Source organism: Podarcis bocagei (assembly GCF_964188305.1).
Source record: "Podarcis bocagei genome assembly, chromosome: 6".
Taxonomy (NCBI): domain Eukaryota; kingdom Metazoa; phylum Chordata; class Lepidosauria; order Squamata; family Lacertidae; genus Podarcis; species Podarcis bocagei.
Window position 1 is genome coordinate 86,186,481 of NC_138130.1, and position 22,483 is coordinate 86,208,963.

At 46.5% G+C, this 22,483-nt stretch overlaps 1 protein-coding gene across 1 annotated transcript in view; it reads left to right on the top strand.

Moving 5' to 3' along the window:
- The window catches only part of CWF19L2 (CWF19 like cell cycle control factor 2), a 79,752-nt gene that overhangs the window by 6,188 nt on the left and 51,081 nt on the right, over positions 1-22,483 (top strand). The window contains exons 2-6 of the mRNA XM_081197625.1: positions 3,702-3,812; positions 5,277-5,393; positions 7,863-7,976; positions 13,083-13,202; positions 14,655-14,739. Of these exons, the coding sequence (XP_081053751.1) occupies positions 3,702-3,812; positions 5,277-5,393; positions 7,863-7,976; positions 13,083-13,202; positions 14,655-14,739 (547 nt within the window). The remainder of the gene's footprint in view (positions 1-3,701; positions 3,813-5,276; positions 5,394-7,862; positions 7,977-13,082; positions 13,203-14,654; positions 14,740-22,483) is intronic.

Consider the following 22,483-nt stretch of genomic DNA (forward strand, 5'->3'; position numbering starts at 1 on the left):
GAGTCAGGAGCTGGAATTCATTGACACATTCCAGACATGACCTTCTGTTATCTTGGTATGTCCTCTCAGAAAGTGTTTAAGAATCTCTAGAGGCCATTCCACTTATTCAACAGCAAACCTAGCTACTAGAAGTTCCTGTTGATACATTTGTGCATTTGTGTGCGCACATCTGTGAGGTGCATTTAAAGCTTTAGACTTCCTATTGTGCCTGGAACAATAGAAGTTAAATGCAGCCAGGCTCATGACATGAGGCAAAATTACTGGAAGGTATAAATTAATCTGTAAGGGCAAAAGGAAAATTGGCAGGTATTTCTGCGGTATTGGACAGCACTAATGAGCTCTGGCTTAGAATGAAAAGCTTGCACCGGGTGAGAGTTGAAAAATGTGAAGTAATTAGGCTTGGCTTTTGTACCACAGGAAAGAAACCAGCAACTAGCAGGGGGATTTAATTATAAAATACAGAAGGGAAGAAAGAGATTGATGTCAGTAAGCTTTGTGTGATTGTATTAGGCTAATGGAACAAGAGGTCACTGCCTGATTTTTGTTTCTGCTTTAGTCTGGACGAAAAAAGTTTTCAAGGGGCTAGTTTAAATGAAAGTGTAACAGACCTGGATGTGGGACTGATGGAATACTGTAATTTAGGAATGAAACATGTATAATGCAGCCATAAAAGGTAAAGGGACCCCTGACCATTAGGTCCAGTCGTGACCGACTCTGGGGTTGTGGCGCTCATATTGCTTTATTGGCCGAGGGAGCTGGCGTACAGCTTCCGGGTCATGTGGCCAGCAGGACTAAGCCGCTTCTGGCGAACCAGAGCAGTGCACGGAAACACCGTTTACCTTCCCGCCGGAGCGGTACCTATTTATCTACTTGCACTTTGATGTGCTTTCGAACTGCTAGGTGGGCAGGAGCTGGGACCGAGCAACGGGAGCTTACCCCGTTGCGGGGATTCGAACCGCTGGCCTTCTGATCGGCAAGTCCTAGGCTCTGTGGTTTAACCCACAATGCAGCCATAGTGGCCTCCAAATGTTGTTGGACTACAGCTGTCATCCTCCTTGACCATTGACCTTCTCGACTGGGCTGATGGGAGTAGGAGCCTAATATCATCTAGAGCAGTGTTTCCCAACCACTGTTCCACGGCACACTAGTGTGCCGCGAGATGTTGCCTGGTGTGCCGCGAGATGTTGCCTGGAGGGAGGCGGGCGAGGCGGGCGGCGAGAGGCGGGGCGGCGGCGGCGAGGAGAGGCTGCCCAGCGCGGGGCTCTCGCCGTCTGCCTGCCTGGCTGCCTGCGAGCTCGGCGGGCAGCGCCTCCGTCCGCAGCGCCCGCCTCGCGGCTCTCATTCCCTGCCCCTGCCAAAGCTCACCCAGCCAAGCCGCGCTCTCCTTCCTGCCTCGCTTTGCTGCCTCCTCCCCCCCCACCCCCAAAGCTTGGAGGTTCCCCGGCAAGGGGGAGGGAAAAAATTGAAACTTACACTTTCGTGCGTCCCTCCCGGCGTGACGCTGCGCGCTGACGTCACGGGGCTGTAATGGTGGTGTGCCTCGAGATTTTTTTCATCAAACAAGTGTGCCTTTGCCCAAAAAAGGTTGGGAAACACTGATCTAGAGGGCACTAGGTAGACAACATCAACATCCATCAACTACACCCACACTCACTTATGGACTCACTGTTAAGACCGTGTTCATGGAAGACAATCTTACTTGGCTACGAGTGATCGCCAAAGAAGAATAAAGATTCTATGATTCTATGATTCTATGATTCTATGATTCTATTCTATGATTCTATGATTCTATGATTCTATGATTCTATGATTCTATGAGTAGGTAGAGAAAGCGCTGTAGTACACAGTTCTGCGATTAACACCTGAACTATGTTTTTGGCCTGGCATTAATTTCAATGAAATATCCCTGAGTGACCAAGCTTGTAATTGGTAGCTCCCACATATCCTCCTCCCCACCCCCATCCCGGTTACTTCTAGTAATATAAACCACTTGGTCACACCATTGCTTTTTCCAGCCTGTGCTCAGCTAATTTAATGAGGCAGGGAGATTTGTAGTACAGTGATGTCGCCTCACATATTTTGCATTACTGGATATCTTTTGTGGGGTGGGGAGAGGAGGCAACAGCATAGGGCTGTTTGTTGGAGGAGGAGGAGCTATACATCACCAGTATCATCTAGTCTGGCCTGAAACCTGGTGACCAAATCTTTGCTAGCAAATCCTCCTGAGTCCTGAGGGTGTGTGTATTTGTGATGGGCACAGAGTTACTTGAGGTACAAGATTAGTTGGTGGCTTTAAGGATGGCACCTGATTTGATCAGGATGTCTGGTGTGATTTCCTTGTTGCCATTGTCCCACCACTGCCTTTCCTTACCCTTCTTCAGGAAGTCAGCCTGAAGACGTGATGGCAAAAATTGGGCAGGGCATGCCTCCATCCTTCTTGGGCGTGTCTGCTTCTAACCTTACCTTTCTGCTTTGGGTGAGAAAGTATGGGAGCGCTTCTAAATGCATCCTACTGATCATGCCTAGAAGTCCCTTTCCAACCTTTGTGCTAAAGATGTGAAGGTTGGGTGTGTCGGGGGTAGCATACACTGAGATGTTGTAGGTTTAGCTTGCCCTGAGCCCCCAACACACGCCTAGCCCTTGTGCATTCAGACTGAATCTCTAAAGAGGGCACTTGTATTGCGGCATGTATAACCCCTGCTATCCATTTGGTAAAGGTTTTGTAGATAGCAATAGTGCTGATTTACATTGCTGTTAGAAAGACCTAGATCAGCCTACAGCCCCAGTGCAGCACTGCAGGTTGTAATGTTGCACTGGTACAGTGGTACCTCGGTTTACAAACACCTCGGGTTACAAACACTTTGGGTTACAGACTCCGCTAACCTGGAAGTAGTACCTTGGGTTAAGAACTTTGTCCCAGGATGAGAACAGAAATCGTGCGGTGGCGGCACAGCGGCAGCAGGAGGCCCCATTAGCTAAAGTGGTACCTCAGGTTAAGAATGGTTTCAAGTTAAGAACGGACCTCCGGAACGAATTAAGTTCGTAACCAGAGGTACCACTGTACCTATAGTACCCCAGAGGTACTATAGCAGTGTCTGTACTCTGTTGTAGGCATTTATTTTTCAGTGCAGTAGCTCACAGGACCAGATAGCGAACTTTTGTGAAAGCTTTTGTAAAATGAGTGAGGAGGTAACGTGGTGGAAGTTAGTGCCATTTTATCATTCCTTGGTTGAGTGAGTGAAGTGATGACCCAATAAATCATTGTTCTTTGGCTGATAAGCCACCAGGTGCTCTGCTTGTTCCACTGCATCCACTCTCTAACACTTTGCTTATGTTGCAAAAAAAGAAAATGGGGAAATTTATACATATTTTGCACTTATGCTCAAACTCTGCTTTTAATATGGGCCCGGAATCTTTAAAGTGTTGCAGGATGACTTAATTATGTTTTTGTTATAATAGACTAGATTGGGAATTCAGTTTTTGCTTGTGTGGTCAGATATAACGTTACTTTTCAGATCTTAGTCCAGCTTTCAGTGAAGAAGCAATGACTGTAATTCTTCTATTTTTACAAAGCCGTTATCGCTATTCTGATGCACCAGTGGTCTGTCAAATTAAAGTAACAAAGTTGCATACTTGCCCAGAATTAGAGTACTGTATTTCACCAAAGTGAAGTTGATTTTTCTCCTTTTCTCTTAATTAAGGCAAAAGTAGATTATGAAAAAGAAGAGCGACGCAAAGAACTGAAGCGACTGCGAGGGGAGGATACATGGATGCTGTCTGATGTGAATGAACGTTTAGAGGAATTGGGAAAGGTGATGTTTGTCACACCAACTGATAAATACTTGTGATTAATGTGTAATGACTATGCTAAAGCAGCATCATATAAAATGATGCTGTTTTTGGCATTGCGGTTGTATTCATTTGTTCTGTAAAAAGGCTTTCACTTGTTCCTGTTGCAAAGGTATGCAGATAGGTAACAATGGTTTAAAGGCAAATATCAAACGTGCTTAACTGTCTGTTTCCTGATAGGTAACCAACTAAAACTAAAATATACCACCTGCTGAAATTCTCAGTGACTTCAGGATGAAAAAGAAAGTTTCACTAGATTTCAAATTAAAACACCAACAGTATAATAATAGTAAAAACAATGGATCAAAAAGTTCTTGGCTAATGCCAAAACAAGCATCACTTACATAAGAGGCTCTCTATTCATTATTGTCTATTATATCTCTGAAGCCAGAGGCAACTGGGGAAGGCCATCTGAAGAAGATATTAAGGACCATGTGATTCATATAGGAGAAGTTGGAGGCTTCTTTAACCAGTAGATTAATATTTTAAACAAATCTTCTGCAAGATCCTTTTCTGTGATCTTTGGGTATTTCCATTTACAGGATGTATGTAACTGTTTTTAAATGGGTTGCTTGTATATACCTGCATGAGCTTTAAGACTGACACCTGAACCCCCAAGATCTCCTGGATTGAAGTTTCCCGCTTCAACGGAACATGTGTATAATTTCTCACAGAAGGCAGCTGTGGACTCTCTTATAGCTTCTCGTTTAACTTTTCAAAACTGTGTTAATCTCTGCTAATCTAATCTGGGATACGATTCAGGAAATCTCATCATAACAATTTGAAGCTTCTGGAAAAATGGTTGCACAGCACTGGCTACAACTTATATCAACATACAGTGGGACCTTGGTTCTCAAACTTATTCTGTTCCGGAAGGCCGTTCCAAAACCAGAGCGTTCCAAAACCCAAGGCGCGCTTTCCCATAGAAGATAATGCAAGATGGATTAATCCGTTCCAGATTTTTAAGAACAACCCCTAAAACAGCAATTTAACATGAATTTTACTATCTAATGAGACCGTTGATCCATAAAACGAAAGCAATAAAGAATGTACTGCAGTCACACAGTCAGTCAATCAGTAGCTGAACTGGGTTCCACACAGTCACAAAAACAAAAAGAGCCGCAGAAATAAAAACGCAAAATAAATAGCAAAAACAGACAAATCCCAGTGTAACACTCAAAACGGAAGTGTGTAACTCAAAACGGAGCACATTCGGCTTCTGAAAAAAGTTCGCAAACTGGAACACTTACTTCCAGGTTTGCAGCGTTCAGGTTCCAAGTTATTTGAGTACCAAGGCGTTTGAGAACCAAGGTACCACTATGTATGTTTATTTCACATGTAGATTCATATTGCTATTTCATAAAATCAGGTGTGCCTTATTCCTTCAAGTCTTGTAGCCTGACGTGTTGATATCGGTGTTTCTTTAGGAACATTCTGTTACCAAAAAGAAGAAAAAGGAGAAGCGTTCAAAAAAACATAAAAAAGAAAAGAAGAGCAAGAAGCATAAAGTTGAAAAAAACAATGATTCATCGGATAGCACCTCTGTAAGTTTTAATAATCTGAGTCAGCAGTAGGTCGAAAGCTATTGCCACCAGTATTTGACATTGTCGCTCATATATTTTTTATGTACTTCTAAAGGACAAATATGTTGTAACTTTAAAGTACTATTGCCAGTACAATACAACATAAATCCCTTTTAAAACAAAGAGTGTCGATTCAGTCTCTGCAGTAACTGGATAGCATCTGAATTAAGGCGAGGGCCAGTACCGGTAGCATTTTGGTGTCTCCTAAAAATCTTAATCTCTTGGGCCTTTGCTGGGCATTGATACCAATTGGGTGCAATAAGCATATCTGTTTGGGCTTAAAGTTGGCTGCAATTTTTTATTTTGTAAGAAAGTTTTAATGCGATCTTAATGTATTTTTCTACACCAAGAGAGCACTTTCTCTGTTGTCATTATAAATCCTCTCAAACTCAACACTAGTGGCAGATACAATTTGTTCAGCGAATTGACAGAAAGTTGAGTTCACAGCAGTACATCATCAAGTTAGCACTCATTCCTGCTCACATTTGCGGGTGTTTCTGGAAGAAGCAGAAATAAGAGGCAAATTCCTCACTGTCTCTCTCATCACATCTCTGTAGTAGCCTCAGCACAGATGTCAGTTAGCCATTAGATATGTTGTCCTGCCAGGCAGAATGATGATGGTGGTGCTTTTAGTGGGATGCTTGGGGAAGGAAAATATTTTTTCAAATTTATTGCTTCTACCGATGCATTTTCAGTGGCTGTGATCTGTGCCATAGTGCTGCTCAGGGGAAACATCATACAAAATTAAAGCATGTGTTTTGCATGTGCAAGGTTCTAGGTTCAGTTCTTGGTATCTCTAGTTAATGAACCTCAAGTAAGCAGAAGACTATTGAAGAACTACTGCCAGTCAGACTCCATTATACTTGGCTAGTTTCACCACTGGTTTGACTTTGTGTAAGGCAACTCCTTATATCTGATGGCCAGGATGTTTTCTCTTAGTCTGTGAATTTACTTTGACCTGGTCTTATTTCAGTGTTTAGGTTCTTCTCATATAAAATCAGGGGTTGAATCAACAATGCGGTTATATTTGTAGTGTTTTAATTCAGTACTTCTGAATTAAATTTTCACAGTTTTTTTTTAAAGCCCATTAAATATAAAATGTAACATGAATCAGGAACTATGGAGAGACCTGGTCTTATTAGAGATATTGGATTCCTAGAATCATAGAATCATAGAGTTGGAATAGACCACAAGGGCCATCGAGTCCAACCCCCTGCCAAGCAGGAAACACCATCAGAGCACTCCTGACATATGGTTGTCAAGCCTCTGCTTAAAGACCTTCAAAGAAGGAGACTCCACCACACTCCTTGGCAGCAAATTCCACTGTCGAACAGCTCTTACTGTCAGGAAGTTCTTCCTAATGTTTAGGTGGAATCTTCTTTCTTGTAGTTTGGATCCATTGCTCCGTGTCCGCTTCTCTGGAGCAGCAGAAAACAACTGTCTCATTACATATGCTAATCATCTGCATACTATCCCTTGCTTTTTCCTGTAGCACTAATTTCAGTCGTCAGCAGGTTTACCATACCCATTGAGTCCATCACCCATCTTCTCCTACCCTCCTGAGAAAAACCCCACCCCACCCTCCCACTATATATAAGGGTCTGGTGACTTCTGTTTCAGTGTATCTGAAGAAGTGTGCATGCACACGAAAGCTCATACCAAGAACAAACTTAGTTGGTCTCTAAGGTGCTACTGGACATTTTTTAAAAAATGTATTTCGACATTTTAAAAAACATCAGTATAAAACTGTAGCATCAAAGATATGCAAAGCACAAAAACATGTTCTTAAAACTCGAAAGACTGAGAAAATTAAAAGGGCTTCACATGATAGCAAAAAGACTGCAGTGTAGGTTTCTCTCCTGAATGCCTTCTTAATTCTGCCCCATCTCATTTAAAAGAAAAGAATTGAAATGCAGTATTAATGTTGCCTTTTCTCTCCTCACCCCCATTCTATAGTGCTATAAACCCAGTTTTGTAAGAATCAAATGATGCTGGGAAAACCTGCCTCATTTTTAAGAGGTCATTTTAATACAGGGGAAATATACATACATCATTATTCTTTGAAACAGTGGGTTCAAGGTTCAACAGTCTGCAATCTTATTTAGCGTTGTATCAATAGTGATGGCATCCAAGCTAATAAATTGGTCCTGCTTTTCTTTTTGAAGAAAATTGCTTTAATGCATCTCAGCCATTCCTGACTCAGACACCTTTTATCTGCATGTCTCCTGCTCGTGAATGCATGTAATGCCACCCCAATTCTATTAATTTGAAATTTCTTTCTACTTCCCTTTTTCTTCATGACATAAGGTAGCCCTCTGAAAGTCTGTCACTATTTATTTTTTTTTAAACTGGACTGATTTTAAAGGCATAAGACCTTTCAGTCCTCTACTAATTTTCGATTTACTCCCCGCCTCCCCAATTTGTCTTTAGGATTCATCAGAGGAATGGGTGGAGGCTTCAGTTTCACAGTCTTCGAACACAGAAAAGGCCTGGAACGTGAGCAAGAAAAAATCAGATGATGCAGGAAGTCCCAAGGCAGTTCAGGTAAGCACCTGTGGTTAACTGTTCTGAAGTATTTAGGATTTCTTTTAAGACTTAAGGCTGAAACAGGTGGTGGTTTTCTTAACTTTCAGGGGAGTGGAGAGTTGTTTTGGATTGGAGAGTAGGGATTTTAATGCTTTTCTTCATGGCACTCATCCAGCTTATATTATCCATCCAGGAGCTGCACTCAAGGAATAAGGCAGGGAACCCACATACTTTTCGCTGCAGCTATGAGCAGGTTAGAAAGGTGATGGCTTAAATCAAGAAAACGTCGCGGGAGAGCAGACGGCTCAGTCCCTCCCTTTGGACTACCCCTGAGTTTCTTTCTTTATTAATTAAATTTCTATCCTGCCCTTTCTCTCAAAGCAGCCTATGGTTGGTATAATTAAAAATAAAATACAGACGTGTTTAAAGCATTTACAAACAGTTGCACATTGTCTCAGCTAGCTAGTAATTTCAAGCTAGCCGCCAAATGCCTGGTTAAACAAGAATCATAGAATTGTTGATTGGAAGGGATCCTGAATTAATAATGTAGGGGACAGGTGTACCTTACCAGGGTGGGTGTTCCACAAAGGGGGGGGGGGCTGCCATGCAAGTGTAAACTTTTTCTTAGCTGAATAATTTTCTGACCAGTTATATAATTATTAGAGTTATTTCTATGCAGTAGAAAAATATCTAGTAGACCGGCCTAATTGACTCGAATGAATTTACCGTATTTTTCGCCCTACTTTTTCCCCTCCAAAAATGAAGGGGAAATGTGTGTGCGTCCTATGGGGCGAATGCAGGCTTTCGCTGAAAGTTCCCACCGGGCGCCGCAGGCTTGCGGATAGCTGCCCTAAGCCCGGGGTGCACAGCGGGCTATAGCGTCGCGCTCCTCGGGCTTCAGATAGCAGCAAGCTCCAGGAGCGATGGCGAGGTTGAGCGGACTCGTTCTGGGGGCTGGGGTCGGGGGAAGCTCGGGCTTCCCCCGCCTCCACCCCGGCAAGCTCCGGGAGCGATGACGAGGTGGAGCGCAACCTTGCCTTCGCTCCCGGACCCCCAGCCCCGAGGCTAAAAACGAAGCCAAGACAGCTAGCGGGATCCATCCCGCTCGCTGTCATGGCTTCTTTGCTCTTTGAGGCTCGGGGGGGAAATAATTTTTTTTCTTTATTGCCCCCCCCAAATAACTGCGCCCTATGGGCCGGTGCGCCCTATAGGGCAAAAAATACGGTAATATTTCTGAAACAAAAATTTGTATCCTGTGCAAGTGTTTTGTTTATAGATTAATACTGATTGCATGGAAGTTTCATGCTCACTATGATAATGCTTTATTTTTAATCTGCAAGCTGCTCTGGGTGCATTTAGGGTGAAGAGGAGGGCAAAAATGCTTCAAATCTACAATATTTGAGCCTGTGTGGGTTTCCTAACTGTTGACTCCTATTCTAGCCCTCCTAATCATACTACGAATTAGGTATTCCATTTTGCTGACGTACCCTTGAGGAATTGAATATGAGATATGTCAAGAAATCAGTGAGACAGGAAGAGAACAGCTGAAAAATTCTGTGTGCCGGTCTAATTTAAAAAAGAATTTGGCTGGTTATAAAGCTACTTGAATGCTAATATGTGCTTTCTGGAATTCATATACACACGCAAACTTTATTTTTATGAAGTGAACGTTCTGTTTTCCTAAACCTGTATTACAGTTTTTTAGGTTGCTTGTTCATCTATTTGTCCACATTATAATAATTAGAACATGTTTTAAAGAAGTCAGTTTATTTATTACTTCATGGCGAGAGGAAAAAGATGTTGGGGAGAAACAAGTGGGCCTTATTCACTTATGCATTGGGATCGTGATAGCACCCGAGGCAGTACAACATTCTGCTCAGGCAGCCATGTGCTTCACCAAAGTTTAGAAAGAGGTGGATCTGTTTTCAAACGCTTTATTTCTGGTTGATTCAACAGAAGTGTGGCAGCATTTCTCCAGTGATTAGGACTGTGAATGCACTGTGGTTAAATGTCCACATGCTGTCTTGGTTTTCTTTCATGTCACATGCCTTTGCATGTGACATTGATTACATGCAATCCTTCATGGATCCAATCACATGGATCCTTCATGGATCATTGCCTTGTCGTGGTGAAGGGGCTTGAATAACTCAAGAGAAGCTCTGAGCTATACTGTGCAGGGCCACCCAAGACGGACAGGTCATAGTGGAGAGTTTTGACTAAACGTGAATCACCTGGATCAGGAACCGGCAAGCCACTCCAGTATCCCTGCCAAGAAAACTCCATGGACAAAAACAGTAAGGAAATCAGCCCTGAGTGCTCACTGGAAGGACAGATCCTGAAGCTGAGACTCCAGTACTTTGGCCACCTCATGAGAAGAGAAGACTCCCTGGAAAAGACCCTGATGTTGGGAAAGATTGAGGACACAAGGAGAAGGGGACGACAGAGGACGAGATGGTTGGATAGTGTTCTTGAAGCTACTAACATGAGTTTGACCAAACTGCGGGAGGCAGTGGAAGACAGGAGTGCCTGGCATGCTCTGGTCCATGGGGTCACGAAGAGTCGGACACAACTAAACGACCAAACAACCAACAAGAACTATCTGCTGTCCATTCTTGCTCCTGGGTCTTTTGGGGGACATAATTGCTCTCTAAGTTTCTCTGCTGCTTTATCATGTGAAGTTTTCACTCAAAGTTTGCTAATTTATATGAATTTTTATTCCCCTAGGCACTTGTGGCTAGTGGTTGATGATTCTCTTTCTATAATTTCAAATGCTCTTTCTGGCTTCACTGATCAGGACAGGCTGTAAAGGTTGAGTTTTGACAACTAAGCAAAAATCTTCAGTCCAGGGGTTCACCCAAGCACTTGTTGGTCTGCAAATTCACACCAAGCTGATTCTCTGCAATTAAATTGTGCAGTGCATCCTCAATAGTTCATAATTAATCAGTTGGTCTAGGATCTAGGGGTCTTAGTAGACCCCAAGCTTAACATGAGTCAACAGTGTGATGCAGCAGTAAAAGAAGCTAATGCTGTTCTAGGTTGCATCAACAGAAGTCTAGTGTCCAGATCAAGGGAAGTAATACCACTGTATTCTGCCGTGGTCAGACCACACCTGTAATACTGTGTCCAGTTCTGGGCACCACACTTTATGAAGGAGGTTGACAAGTTGGAATGTGTGCAGAGGAGGGCAAACAAGATGATGATCAAGGTTCTGGAAACCAAGGAATGGCTAAAAGAGCTGGGTATGTTTAGCCTGGAAAAGAGGATACTCAGAGGAGATATGATAGCTGTCTTCAAATATCTGAAGGGCTGTCACAAGGAAGAGGGAGCAAGCTGCTCCAGAGAGTAGGACTCAAACCAATGGCTTCAAGTTACAAGAAATAAGATTTTGACTAAACATCAGGAAGAACTTTCTGCTGTTAAGAGCTGTTTGACCATTGAACAGACTTCCTTGGGAGGTTGTGGATTATCCTTCCTTGGTGGTTTTGAAGCAGAGATTGGATGGCTGTCTGCGATCTAGTCCAGCCCCCCTGCAATGCAAGAATATCAGCTAAAGCATCCATGACAGATGGCATCCAGCCTCTGCTTCAAAACCTTTGAGAGAGGAAACTGGTTTCCATAAGAAACTGACACTGCCTTTTGGAGAAAAGAACAAATGCCTTGACTCAGCTGGGGAACATTCCTGCAGAGCTTGCAAGATTTTGGAACTCAAGTTAAAATATTTGTTTTGGCAAGTTTTAGAGCAGGCTAGGGTTATTTCATTCTGTAGTATGGTTTTTTGATTCTGGATTGATTGCTTTTATGCTTGTTGTGTTGTGATGCCAACCACACCAAGCTTTTGCAAAAATTGAAATGTTAATTACAGTAACAAGTGGGAGTAGGGGAAGTATAGATACTGAAACTCTATCTAAATGTAACATTTGCCTAAGGATGGAGACAGATCCAGGTTAGCAGCTGGATTTTATATTTTCAGAATTGGGCTCAATTGTTGATCCTCCATTTTTGAAAATGTAAATTCTAGTAACTAATTCAGATTTGTTGCCAGCAATCTTTGGGGCAGTTCTAGGTGAAATACCACACCTGCATAGCATCTAGTAGACTGTAATTTGAATGTCTCCTATCTCCTCTCATATTCCATCTTAAGGTGGCCACTAAATGCACCCTCCATGGTTTCAACATCAGCCAGCTTTTCTCCTCTTCCCTCTCACAACATCTTCTGAGAGTCCAAAAAGCTTGCACACAATTTTGTGACAAGAAGATTTTCCTAATAGAGGTATTGCCATAATGTGGATTTACATTTTATTGTAAATCCCAATGCATTCTTGCTGCACCTTCCCTGTTCTTCCTACTTGCTGCCCCCCTCTGTGTCAGGAGTGCATCATTTTGTCTGTCTGGTGTGGCAGGTGCTACTGTACAGCTGCCAGTATCATCCCATTCATTTTATTTTTGTCCTAGGCTTCTGAAATTGCTTTTCTTGAAAGGCCTTCAACCCGGCCCTTGACACTGTAGATACAATTTTGTGCTTCCAAATGAAGGCGCAGATAAATATGTACACTAATTGGAACCACTTAATGGTCCATCTGATGTCTGGGCACAGTTTTGAGTAGCTACGTGTCATGAGAGCTATGTAGTGCACCTGTGACCCATGATGGATGATGCATCTGCCAAATTGGCCTGGACACATACTGAAGCTGTGTGCAAAGAGAGCCATCTATTTTTCAGCACTCTTGGGTTTAGGGGTATGCAAATTCTCCTGGAGGAATGAGTCACAAAATATAAGACCCAAATGGAGGAAATGAAAAATCCATATTATTAATCTTGATAGGAATTTGCATATGTTCTCACTCCCACATGTACCACCACACAGAAACACACACACACACAATATGTTAAAAAGTATGAAAACAAAGAATATTAGAGGAATCTTGTCTATGAATTCTCATAAGACCTTTTAATGAAATTCCTATTTTACGTGTACCAAAAAAAAGTATTCAAAGTATCGACCGAGCATTCTGATTTCAACATCACTAAGTTTGGCTTTGACTCCCCCAAAAAAGTCTCAGACTAGGTCATTACTGAATTTGAGTTGGTCATAATGTGCAATAAATTATCTTGTTTTATTTACAGAGGGATGAGTGGATGTCCTTGGATTTTATGTCTGTGAAAACATTGTCTTCAGCAGCATTGAAGGCTGAAAAGCAAATGGAAAAATTACTGGAGAAACAGAAAGCACAAGAAGATCAACAGGTATGTTAGGTTCTTAACTAGTGTAGTGCTATGAGAAATTAGTAATTGTAGTAAGCTTACGGTACTTATTAGCTGCCTTAAACAAAAATTGGATTTCTTCAAGTAGCAGCCTTCTGTTTTGGGACTTTAGCTTTTTTTTATTGAACATCAGCATCAGGCATTGCTCTGCAAAATAAGTCATTGGTTCTTTGATTAACGTTCAGTAGACAATTTTGGCAGGCAACCTTTTTACTTCTTAATATGTTTAAAACAACTCCCCACGGGCCCTAAACAAACTTGTCCAACAATCCTGATTTGTTCTATATTGGGTTTCCATTTTGGTGTCTAAAACATATCAGTCATGTGGTAAGAATATTAGCAAAGCACTCTATCATTTATATCAAGATAGTTTAAGTAAACCAATTCTTCATTTACCTTTTATTTGAATCTTCGATACTGCAAAGAAGTGATTGGATCACCCCCACCCTTATTTAATGCATTACAAGTTTGATGAAGCTAAAGCACTCTCCATTTTCAGTTCAGTTAGGGAATTTTATATTTTTTAAATGCTATTGATATTTTTGAATAAATTAAGAATCTTTATTGTTTAAAGTCACAGGCTATCACAATATAAGTACAGCAAACAATCATTTCAACTCATTAAAAGAAAATGCAATAAATAAAGGTAACAAAACACACACACACAAAGGAAAAATAGAAAACAGAAAAATAGTATTCTCCCCAATATAGATCATATGTAGAGTAAGGTCTATAGGTATTTAAAAATGCCATCAAACAAAAGGACACCCCAGCTACCCACTTCCAGGGTTTTTGAATCCTGGTTCATATTTTTTTAGCTGCAAGAGCAAATTTTGTTTTTTTGGGTGGTAGTGAACACATATGTGCAGACAAGCAAAATACATATCTGGTCCAGGAGGGCTCAATATGACAGGCACCAAAGGACACAATTAAGGAATTTGTGCCTATGGTGCTCATATAAAAGACCACTTAGTAGCAGTAGTGGCTGGCAGGGTGGTGGGGTTGGGTGGGGGTCTCACAACTTCCAAACATGTTTTCCGCTTACTGGGAGTGTGAGGGGCAAGAGACCAGGAAGCTTGACACAGTTTGGGTATGGCAATGGAGCCTGTCTTCAGTTTCTTCTTACCACACATGCACCGCCTAACTTCTCCCCCTCTCCCTCCTGGTAAGCATCAGTGGTGCGTGGTGTTGAGAAGCCGGGAAGGCAACTGGTAGCTGCTGCTTAGTAAGTAATGGGAGGCATCCTCAACCTCGCTAGACTTCATATTTTTGCAGCCACATATTTTTAAAAGCCAAAGCACAGCATTTATTGAAAAAATCTGATGCTCCATACAGAATTATTTAAGATGCAGCTAGTATCGAAGTGTGCTTGGTATGGGGGTGAAGGGGGCTTCCACAAAGCTGCCGTTGATCTTGTTTCTGTTTTGTAAAAAGGCCATTCTTTCTGAAAGAGAGCTCAACCCCTACTGGAAAGATGGAGGCACAGGCTTGCCAACGCAAGAGAGCACATCAACAAAAGGTAACATCTTTTTATGCAAGTTATAGGGCAGCTCTGTTTCTCTTCTCTGCAACCTCTTATCCATGCTAAAAGAAAACCAAATATTTGCATGCAGATTCTACTACTACGATCTCTGGATTAAAATCTTAGCACATAGCCTTGCAGAATATATTTTTAAAACCTTGAGTGGCTTGACCTTCAGTTTGTACAGCGGAATTCTTCCTTGTGAACTAATTAAAACAGAAAACCTGATTGCGTTAGGACATGATGAACTGTTGTCATCTCATTTGGTCTTTCATTCCATTATACACATTGTAGCTTTAAAATATTCAGCCGCTGAACTCTGTGAGTCCCATTTTCAGTGAAGTGAAATTGGGATGCAGTTGGTGAAGAATATTATTTATGTAACCTTTCCCCCCACTTCACTTCTTCCTCAAGGGTTTGTGGTAAGAGCAGATGAGGGAAAAAATGTACTTTTCAACACATTGTATCCACTTTATAAAATTGTACAAACAGTTGTGTTTTGGATGTTAGAGATTGTCGTATGAAAGTTATTCCTCTGCCCTTTTAGAAAGACTTAAGAGGAACAAATCCCATCTACCTATTATACCATCAAGAGAAATGTTTCGATATTTCGGTTCTGTGTATGTCCTATTAAAGAGCCTTCTTTGCTTGGAGGTGAAGAGAGGTGGAATAAACTACCAAGGTATCCTTCTGGGGTGGCGGTCTGAGTTAGGGGAGGGTGGTTCCAGTCCTTTGCAGTGGTTCCAGTCCTACTTGGATAGTCGTTTCCAGAGGGTGATGCTTGGGGAGTGCTCTTCGACCTCGTGGAATCCTGAATGTGGAGTTCTTCCAGGTTCTATTTATCCCCCATGCTGTTTAACATCTACATGAAACCGCCGGGTGGGGTAACCTGGAGTTTTGGAGTGCATTGTCAGCAATATGCCAATGACACACAGCTCTGCTTCCCCTTTACACATCTGCAGGTGAGGCAGTGGATGTGCTGGACCGTTGTCTTGCCTTGGTAATGGACTAGATAAGAGGCACTAAACTCAAGCTCAATCTAGATAAGATTGAGGCACTGTTGGTGGGTGGTTGCCTAGACTGAATGAATAGGAGGTTGCCTGCTTTTGATGGGGTTACTCTCCCTCTGAAGGAGTGGGTACGTAATTTGGGGGTGCTTCTGGATCCTTGGCTGTTGCTTGAGGCTCAGGTGGTCTCAGGAGTGCAGAGTGCCTTCCATCAACTTTGGCTGATGGCCCAGCGGTGCCCCTATCTGGACAGGGATAGCTTAACTTCTGTTGTCAATGTTCTGGTAACCTCTAGGTTAGATTACCACAACATATACGTAGGGCTGCCTCTGAAGGTGGTTCAGAAATTTCAACTGGTGCATAATTTGGTGGCTGCAGTGTCTGACAGTTAGATTCTGGTCTGAATTCAAAGTGCTGATTTTGACCTATAAAGCCTTACGCAGTTCAGGACCGAAGTATCTCAAGGGCCACCTCTCTCCATATGAACTGATCTGGACTCTGCAATCATCATCAGAGATCGTTCCTTGCGTGCCTCCTCTATAAGAGGTCCGGAGGGTGGCAACACAAGAGGGGGGCCTTTTCTGTGGTGGCTCCCCGTTTGTGTAGCCCAAAACATTTGGAGGGCACCAGGTTGGCAAAGGCTGTGATAGAGCCAAATACTTCAGACTAAGAACTGCATTTGGGAAAGTAAGTAAGCAAGGGACATATTTTGGCAATTCAAGTTTAAATGGTTTAGATGTACATCTATAGAAAGAGGAATGTATGAAATAACCCTCATGCTTCCGAACCCAAAGGGTGCTCATCAATGGTTCCTCTTCATCCTGGAGAAGAGTGACTAGTGGGGTGCCACAGGGTTCTGTTTTGGGCCCGGTCTTATTCAACATCTTTATCAACGACTTGGATGATGGACTCAAGGGCATCCTGATCAAATTTGCAGATGACACCTGTCAGGGGTTTAGGTGCAGAGGCACGGGCAAGGGAGGAAACAGAGAGCGAAGGGGAGGAGACAGAGGAAAGGATGAGTGATGACGACGACCCGAGATCTCCCAGTCTTTCCAGTGAATCAGAGGATTCACAGAAAGGAGCACCAGTGGCCAGGGCAAGGGGGGCGTCTAGGGAGGCACCCCAGGAAGATAGAGCCAGAGGAGACTCAGGGGGGAGCAGCTGGAAATCGGGACCAGCGTCACCGCCAGGAAGCAGGGAAGAGGAAAGGAGCCAGGAGGGAAGCGCTGGCAGCTCACCACAGGAGGGAGGGCAGGAGTCAGGAGTGGCCACACCTCCATCGGGGAGCGAAGAAACGGTTAAGAGGAAAGTGGAAGGTTGGGCGCGCGCGCCAAGTTCAAATGCAGAGGAAGGCGGCGCAGTGAGCAGCCCCGAAAGGGAACCGGGTCCTAAAGCCCGGCGCAAGGAGGCAGAAGGGTCTGGGTCAGCGTCAGAAGAATCCCGGAAGGAAGAAGCCCCGGGGGGTAGAGGGACCCAGAGGAGGACAGTCAGGAGGAAAAGGTGGAGCAAGGCTAGGATATTAAGTTGGTGCGCACGGGGCGGAGACTCAGACGGAGCCTCGCCGATCTAGCTAGTAGACGTAGAGTTGCAGACAGCAGCGTGAGAATGGAAACTGTAATTCAATAAAGACTTTTACTTAATGACCGCTGGCTAGCGTGATCCTCTGTGAGCTAGGATCTTGAAGCAGCTCTGACAGTAGGCTCCGTCACTACATTGTGGGCATCTGCAGCCTCGAGGAGAGGAGAGAAACAGGCGCCCACTAGCGAGCTCACGAACGGCAGGAGACATGACGGCTGAGCAGCAGATAGAGGACCTCAGAAAAGCAGTGGCACAACTGAACGCCGAGGTTCTCGCATCCAGGAAGAGAGAGGACGAGGCAGCTGCCGCCTGCAGGGATCTCCAGGTCAGGTTAGACGTACTGGCAAAGCAACCACCCCGGCAGGAGGGAATTGGGTTGGCGAGACGGACAGGCGGGCTGCTCTCTCACTTCGATGGGAACCTGCAACGGTATCCCAACTTTAGAGCCGACGTACTGTGCGCACTGCAACTGTTGCATAAAGACTTTAGAGATGAACAGGAGAGAGTGGGGTTCATCATGTCCCATCTGCATGGGGAGGCGAAAGCATGGTTGCGCAATTTATGGAGAGATAACGATCCGGCGCTCCAGAATGCGGATGCCTTTATTAAAGCGATGGATGGGTGTTTCTTATCAAGTATTGACATTGATCTTGCACGGAAGGAGGTGCATGGGCTGAGACAAGGGAGGGCCAGCGTCAGACAGTATCATGCACGCTTTTTCGCCTTGGTCAGCGCCCTGGAATGGGACAGAGATTCGGCTCCTGTAAGAGACCTCTTTTGGGAGGGACTGCACAACTCGATTAAAGATGAGATAGCGAGGGGGGAGAGACCCCGAACCACCCAGGAGGTCGTTCAGAGGGCACTGGCCGTGGGGGTGAGGCTGGAAGGACGTCCGTGGAGCAAGGACGAAGGACGTGGAGGGCGCGAACCAGCCGGGGGCCCCTCCTTCTTTCCCAGAGAAGCAGCGCGAACGCAATCCACGCCTCCGCCAGGAGGAGGAGCCGAACCTATGGAGGTTGGAGGTGCAAGGGCTCAGTCAGCAACCAGAGCCCTAGCACCGGCAGCAGTGAAGGCGAAGCCTCCTAGAGGGACCAGGAAGTGTTACGTCTGTGAGCAGCCAGGGCATATGGCGAAAGAGTGTCCCCAGAGGCCCCACAAGCTTACTGCAGCCTCAGCAATGGTGACTGCAGCAACGCAGCAGGGAGGACCACAGCAGGGAAACGACAATGTCTGGCTGGAGGAAGAGGCACTGGGGCCCAGCCAGACGTGTTAGTGACGCAGTCCCCAGAAATTTTACAGCCAGTGAACCCCCTCCCGCCCAAACCAGTAGTGAGGCTCACAGCATCTCTCCAGCTGCCCAATGGAATCACCATGGACGTGCCAATCACCATCGACTCCGGCAGCAACGCGGACTTTATAGGGCAGGAATTTGTCGACAGGCACGCTGTGCAGTTGCTGCCGGCCACACTGCCCCTGCAGGTTGTCACAGTGGATGGCAGGGAGCTGCTAGGGGGGCAAGTGGTGAAGCAGACGCCACCAATGGTGATGCGACTTGGGAATCACAGGGAAGTCATCAGCTTCAACGTCACTCAACTGTCTGACACGCCCATTGTATTGGGTATGAGTTGGCTGGACAAGCACAGCCCAACGATGGCTTGGTTCCAGAGGCAGCTGGTCTTCGGCTCTTCCTTTTGTGCTGAACACTGCATCGTACCCAGGCAGGAAGGAGAGGAAGAGGAGTCACAGCTGCTGCTAGGCACGCTGCAAGCGATTCCCCACAAGTACGCAGAATTTCTGGAAGTTTTCTGCGAGAAGGAGGCGGACAGGCTACCCCCTCACAGACCATATGACTGCAAAATTGACCTGCTGCCGGGGGCGGCGCTGCCTAAAGGGAAGCTGTATTCCATGTCTGAGGACGAACTGCAGGAACTCAAAGACTTCATCGATCATAATTTGGAGCGCGGTTTCATCCGGGAGTCTAAGGCAGTGGGGGGCAGTCCTGTATTCTTTGTTAAGAAGCGAGACACGCCCCAAAAAAGACTCGTAGTGGATTACAGGATTTTGAACAGTGTGACCAAGCCGTCGGACTTCCCCATGCCCCGCATCGACGACCTCCTGGCGAAGGTACGGAAAGGAAAGGTGTTCACCAAGTTGGACCTGCGGGGGGCGTACAACCTCATTCGCATGCGGGAAGGTGATGAGTGGAAGACAGCCATGTTCACGCCACTGGGTACCTACGAATACAGAGTTATGCCTTTTGGACTACAAAATGGCGCTCACGTTTTTCAAGCATTTATGCATCACGTGTTGGCGGGACTTCTCTACAAGACGTGCGTCTGTTTCTTGGATGACATCCTGATCTTTTCGGAGTCGCAGCAAGAACATGACAAGCACGTCAAGGAAGTGCTGGGCAGGCTAAGGCAACACAGGCTCTACGCCAAGCTGGAGAAGTGCCAATTTGACGTGCCGGAGGTGGATTTTCTGGGCTACAAGCTGTCTGCCAAGGGGCTCGCCATGGACAGCGCCAAGGTTCGAGCGGTGTTGGATTGGAAGAGCCCACGCAACCGGAAGGAGGTCCAACGGTTTGTCGGCTTTGCGAACTTCTATCGCAAGTTTATCAAGGGCTTCGCGATGCAGACGGCGGCCATCACTGACACCCTTAGCTCCAAGAAGAAGAAGTTCATCTGGACAGAGCAGGCGGAGCAGTCCTTTCAGGCCCTCAAGCGTCTCTTCGCGTCGGAAGAGCAGCTGCTTCATGTCAACCCCAGCATGCCGATGAGGGTGGAGACAGACGCTTCGGACAGAGCAGTGGGGGCGGTCCTGCTGCAGAAGGACCCGCAGGGCGTGTGGCGGCCGGGAGCGTTTTACTCCAGGAAGCTCAGCAAGTCCGAGCAGAACTACACCATATGGGACAGGGAGTTGCTGGCCATTTATGCAGCGTTCAAGGCGTGGAGGCACTTTCTGATCGGCGCCAAGCACACGGTGCAGGTTTGCACGGACCACAAGAATCTGGAACACTGGCGCACGGCACAGTTCCTGAACCAGAGGCAGATACGTTGGGCTGAGTTCTTTGCGGACTTCGACTTCCGAATAGAGTATGTCCCGGGGGACACCAACATCATGGCAGACGCTCTCTCCCGCAAGCCACAGTATCTGGAGGACGCAACACCAGCGGCCGCCATGCACATCTTTGCACCGACAGTGTGGGCGTGCGCCGCGGCGACCGTGGACCTAGAGGCGGTGCGGCGAGCGTTGCAGGGGGACTCCTTCGCACAAACGAAGATGGCAGAGGTGCGAGAGGGCAAGGCAGCGGCCGACGGTTTCCAGCTACGAGATGGCTTGCTCATCCGTAAAGGGGCCATCTACGTGCCGGGTGACGAACTTCGAGCCAAGGTGCTACAGCAGCTGCACGACGCACCCACGGCCGGGCACTTTGGCAAGGAGAAGACGGTGGAATTAGTAGCCAGGGATTTCTGGTGGCCTGGAATGAGAGGGGAGGTCGCAGACTACGTAGCGAGGTGTGACACCTGCCAGAGGGCAAAGCCGGTGCACAAACCGCCGGCTGGACTGTTGGAGCCGCTGCAAACTCCGGTCGAACCTTGGGAAAGGGTGGCTCTGGACTTTGTCACGGATCTGCCCAGCTCAAGGGGCAAGACGGCAGTGTTGGTGGTGGTGGACCTGTTCTCCAAGATGGCGCATTTCATTCCGTGTGCTAAGGTGGCCACGGCGGAGCAAACCGCCAAACTGTTCATAGACCACGTGTTCAAGGTTCACGGTCTGCCACGGTCTATTCTGTCCGACCGCGGGCGGCAGTTCATCTCGAACTTCTGGCAGAAACTGATGGGCTTCCTAAACGTCAAGATCAATCTGGCGTCGGCGAGACACCCGCAGACCAACGGGCAAGCGGAGCGAGCCAATGCCATCATGCAGCAGTACCTGAGATGTTATGCAAACCAACAGCCTGCGACGTGGGTGGATTACCTGCCGCTTGCAGAGTTTGCCTACAACAACACGAAGCACGTATCCACGGGCGTCACGCCGTTCTTCGCCAACAACGGGCGGCACCCTAGAACCTTCCCGGGACTGGAATGCAGGGGAGAAGGGGAGCCGCAGTCAGCAGATGCGTTCGCGTCGGAGCTGCAGGAAGTCCACGATCAGCTGCGGCGCCACCTGGAGCTGGCTAAACACGCATACAAGGTACAAGCGGACAAACACAGAAGGGTTGGCGAAGAGCTCCACGTGGGAGACTGGGTCTGGTTAGCAGCCCACGCAGTGCCGGCCAGGTCGTTGGCCAAGAAGAAACTAGGGCATAAACAACTGGGGCCCTACCAAGTCGAAGAGCAGGTCAACCCGGTGGCTTTCAGGCTGGCGCTTCCGGAGGGTTCCAGAATGCATCCGGTGTTCCACAGATCGGTGCTCACTCCCTACAAGGCACCGCACAGGTTCCAGGAACCCGGAACGGCGCCGAGTCCGCTCAGAGAAGGAACGGGGCACGCGGGAGTGGCACAGGAGGAGCGCATCAACGAAGTCACGGAGATTTTGGACTCCAGATGGGGGGAAGAGGGAGTAGAATACTTTCTCGCCAGGGAGGGCACCCCGGCCAGTGCGAACAGCTGGGTGCCGGGCTACGCTTTAGACGAACCTCTGCTCAAAGACGAGTTTCATGCCCTCTTCCCACATAGACCTATGCCAGCAGACTTTTTCGACGACTGGCTTTTCACGCCCACGCTTTCGGACAGCACGTTCAGGGGGTTCGACTCGGACGAGGAACCAACACGAGACGTCCGTTCCCCGGAGGGGTCACCCTCGGGATCTGTCTCAGAACCCTCGTATTGGTGGGACGATAGGCCGGAGGAGCAGTTCCGCAGGAAGTGGCTGGACTGTTCCGGCCGAGCAACGCCGCCTGGAGGAAGTGCGGGAGAGACGGACATGGACATTTTCGGGGACGACCCTGGTTTCGAGCACGGCGGCACAGAGATGGAAGAGGAGGTGACTGTCGTCAACGAGAGCAGAGAGGAAGACCTGGAAGAGTTCCGCTGGAGGCCTGCCACGGGAAGCGACCGATATCCGACGTTCGTCCCTTTGCAACAGCAGCCCCCAGCTCCAGCACCGGAAGGAGGGGAGGGGGGACTGGGGGGCTTCGAGGGGGGGAT